The 4248-nt window shown below is 45.2% G+C and overlaps 1 protein-coding gene across 3 annotated transcripts in view; it reads left to right on the forward strand.

Annotated features, from left to right (window-relative positions):
- SGK1 (serum/glucocorticoid regulated kinase 1) overlaps positions 1-2955 on the forward strand; it is a 111501-nt gene extending 108546 nt beyond the window's left edge. For all 3 annotated transcript variants that reach the window (XM_077775995.1, XM_077775993.1, XM_077775994.1), the window contains 4 exons: positions 401-496; positions 956-1111; positions 1220-1309; positions 1726-2955. In XM_077775995.1, the coding sequence (XP_077632121.1) occupies positions 401-496; positions 956-1111; positions 1220-1309; positions 1726-1893 (510 nt within the window). In that variant the 3' untranslated portion in view covers positions 1894-2955. The remainder of the gene's footprint in view (positions 1-400; positions 497-955; positions 1112-1219; positions 1310-1725) is intronic.
- The last annotated feature ends 1293 nt before the right edge of the window (positions 2956-4248 follow it).

Below are 4248 nucleotides of genomic sequence, written 5' to 3' on the forward strand. Positions count from 1 at the left end.
TGCAATGATACTTAAACCACCAAAAGAGTAAATCATTCTCAGAGATCTCTCAGTCCAGTTCAGTGCAAGTAAAACACACTTGCTGTTTGATGTAGCAGGGGAACCCCGAGGCCTTATGCTGCTTTATTAAAGACAAGCTCTTTGCAAAAGCCATGCCATGAAAGGTTTTCAGTGCCCAAGTAAAGTTTTCTGCTGCGGGCCCAACAGCTTCCTAAAGAGCAGTACACCTAACTGGCCCGGCGCAGCCTCCAAGTCCAGAGGTCTTATCGGGAAGCAACTTAAAGGGATGTGTCCCGTGGGGGGTCCCGGGGTGTCTCAGCCCTCTCCAAGCTCAAGCCTGGCCTTCGGGTTGCCTGGTTTCACAGACTCCTGAACACTGTTTTCATGCTTTGTGTTTCAGTATCTTGCACCGGAGGTGCTTCATAAGCAGCCTTATGACAGGACCGTGGACTGGTGGTGCCTGGGTGCCGTCTTATACGAGATGCTGTACGGCCTGGTGAGTCGCCTGTTCAGAGTCATAGAATACTGCCCGGGTTTGATACTGCTCCCTAGAATGTAGTCTTCTTGAATCTCAGACTTATCTGGGCACACAGACCCCATCTGGTCATTGTGTCTTCCCCTTTATAAATAAACTTATAAAATGCTGATAAGAGCCTATTGGTTATTTTACAGGTGTTTTAGAGCAAGTGTTTAGTGACTTTTTTTTTTTTGTAAACTCACATTTTACTAGTATGACCACACTTAACCAGTGTGAAGAAGAATGTAGCTTATTAGTATCTACTCCCTGATAAGGATTGCGAAATAGACATTGATAAAGCCAGGGCAAAGAAAACCTATCAAGGGAGAGACCTGTCAAATGTAGCCTCATACAGTGCCATTGAAGTCTCTTTCTCTGGTGGTAATGTACTCTGTCCAAAACCTCCAATTAAGCAGTAATTTCCCCCGTTCTTTTCAGCCTCCTTTTTATAGCCGAAACACGGCTGAGATGTACGACAACATTCTGAACAAGCCCCTCCAGCTGAAGCCAAATATTACCAATTCTGCCAGGCATCTCCTGGAGGGTCTCCTGCAAAAGGACCGGACCAAGAGACTGGGCGCCAAGGACGACTTTGTGAGTACCTTTCTCCTGTCCTCCTGGGCCGCCTGGGGAGTGCCCTAGACCTCAGTGCCCTTCTGGGATCCCACCCGTCTAAACTAATCCCCTGTTTCCTCTCAACAGATGGAGATTAAGAATCATGTCTTCTTCTCCCTAATTAACTGGGATGATCTCATTAATAAGAAGATTACTCCCCCTTTTAACCCAAATGTGGTGAGTATCCGTTTCTGCCAAGCAATGGCAGGACCCAGAGGGCATTTCTTTAAGCCAGAGCTGGAGGTGGGGGAGGGGAGGGCCCTCCAGGAATCCATGGCGGGTCTTTTATTCACAAATCATTCTTGTCCCTAGATTAAAAGCGGAATTTTTGTCCCAAGAAAGCTACCCTAAGTTTTCACCTCGTTTATCAGTTCAAGTACCAAAAGCTAAAAGCAAACACTATCCTCCTAATTTAAACTTGGTGCAGCCTTTGGGTTCTATACTTGAAACGGATGGTTATTCTGGAAGTTTCCATACTGGGCCCTGAAAACTCCAGTATTTCAAGCCCAAATGAGGATTTTCCCTGTCTTGTATGCACTGTGAATTCTTGACACTGAGTGTTTTGGGGGTTTTTTTCCCCCTTCCTGCAACAGAGTGGACCCAGTGACCTGCGGCACTTTGATCCCGAGTTTACCGAAGAGCCGGTCCCCAGCTCCATCGGCAGGTCCCCCGACAGCATCCTCCTCACAGCCAGCGTCAAGGAAGCAGCTGAGGCCTTCCTGGGCTTTTCCTACGCACCCCCCGTGGACTCCTTCCTCTGAACAGTCCTAGGGTCGGTCGCCAAGGATTCTTGTGTGTGTGTGTGTGTGTGTGTGTAAGTGTTCTGGTTAGCCTTCTGGCTAGCCTTCTGGCGGAGCTGCTGGCTGACAGGACATTTAAAAGAGAATTTGCACATCTCTGGAAGCTTGCACGTCTTGGCAATCTTATTGCACACTGTTCGCTGGACGTTTTTTGAACAGCACATCCTCCTCTCGGTGAGCTCATGAGGTTTTCATTTCTCTTCTTCCTTCCAACATGGTGCTATCTCTGCAGTGAACGTGCCGCCGTAGACAGATGTAGTCTTATTAGGACGGCGCGGTTAGTTCTAAGGAGGATTCTCTGAAGGTCTGTCTGGGCCGTGATGTCGAATCTTATGAAATGTGCCTTTTCCGAGGAGATCGTGTTAGCTCCAGAGCTTTTCCTGTTGCAGAGTGGTTCGGTCCCTTATTTTCCCCTGTGGGTTTACTGTGTGAACAGTGGTATGAGTGTGGTATGCCTGACCACAGATGGGTTTCGTTATAAGCATCAATGTGACACTTGCAGGACACTACAATGTGGGACATTGTTTGTTTCTTCCATATTTGGAAGATAAATTTATGTGTAGACCGTTTTTTTTTGTAAGATACAGTTAATAACTAAACTTTATTGAAAATGGTCTTGCAATGACTCGTATCCAGATGCTTAAAGAAAGCATTGCTGCTACAAATATTTCTATTTTTAGAAAGGGTTTTTATGGACCAATGCCCCAGTTGTCGGTCGAAGCCTGGTATTTTCATTGTTTAAAATGTCACCTGTAAAATGGGCATTATTTATGTTCCTCTTTTTTTTTTTGGCATTCCTGATAATTGTATGTATTGTATAAAGAAAGTCTGTACATTGGATTATAACACTAGTATATTTAAACTTACAGGCTTATTTGTAATGTAAACCACCATTTTAATGTACTGTAATTAACATGGTTATAATATGTACAATTCTTCCTGCCGCCTCCCCGGCTCCCCACCACACAACTTTTTTTGTGTGTGATAAACCAACTTTGGTTTGCAATAAAACCTTGAAAAATATTTACATAAATTGTGTCATGTGTGTTATTTATATCTCGGTTGGGGAGGGGGGTATAATAATGGGTCCATTTATCATTTAAAACCTGGGAAATGCTGCTGCTATAATTTCCAGCTCAGTGGTTTGCTTCCACAGACTCCAGCTTCAGACTCTGGGGGGCCAGAGAGGCATCTTTGGATGTCAGTCGTTCATAAACCCATCCAAATAAATCCTCTTCAATAGACAAATGCAGTTCACAAGGACAGCCATGAAGCGATGTTCCCTATATTTATTGCCTACCCTACGAAATTGGCTGTCTGTCCCGACATTTGGCTTACCTAACAGGTCATTCTTTCAACAAATAATCTTGAGTGCCTACTCTGGGCCCGGCTCTGCTCCGAGGGCTGGGAATATAGAAGCAGGCAAAGCAGACAAATCACTGTCCTTACAGAGCCTAATAGAAAAAGCACTTTTTCAATAAAGGAGTTTGTTGAAATGGAAGTCAAGATAATAGTCTGTAAGTAGAATGCCACTGAAGAGGGTGAGGGTGTCTGTGACAAACGGATATATTTCCCAGAAGCTGAGAGTACTGAGAGCTGAATGAAGTCCCATGCCAGCTCAGAGAAGGACCCCAAGGAGCCAGCCGCTGGCATAGACCAGAAGTGTCTTGAGCCCGTGTGTACCCAGCAGTGCGTGGACCCAGCTGACTCTGGGTCTGGAGTGTAGAGGCCGCTCTTAAGGCCCATACCACTGGAATATCTACTGTAGAAGAAGGAAAGATAGGAAAATATTAAGAGATCATCCAAATTTGAATCCAAATTGTTTCTGCCATTTTACTTTTCTAGGCTTTTCACACAAATTCTTGATGAATAGGGAGTCCTCCAACAGTTGATGCCTGCTGCCTTGACATCTAAATCTACTGCATTCTCTGAACCCGACCACTCGGTTTGCACAGGGATTTCCCCAGGAAAGCTGTGATCTTTTCCCCTTATACCGTCGTTCTTACATCTCACTTCCTACCACCCCTGAACCTCCCAAGGCTTCTAAAGGTATTTGGAGATGGCTTAGTTCTTCTCCTTTGTAATCCGCTGAAGTGAGTCAATGACTTTGCACTGAAGCTGGGCCCCAGCTTTGCATTTGAGATGCTATTCGACTATAGGCACTAGGTACACATTAAATCTCCTACCAGACCCAAATGCCAAAGTCAGCTGCAGTGACAGAGCTCTAAAGCCTGCATTTTCCCCATAGAGATTGATACCAGCTCTGACAGGGAGGCTTTTTGCAGATCTTCCCTTCATTCTCATTATCAATAACAG

This window comes from Crocuta crocuta, unplaced genomic scaffold (genome assembly GCF_008692635.1).
Source record: "Crocuta crocuta isolate KB4526 unplaced genomic scaffold, BGI_CrCroc_1.0 scaffold25, whole genome shotgun sequence".
In the NCBI taxonomy this organism is placed as follows: domain Eukaryota; kingdom Metazoa; phylum Chordata; class Mammalia; order Carnivora; family Hyaenidae; genus Crocuta; species Crocuta crocuta.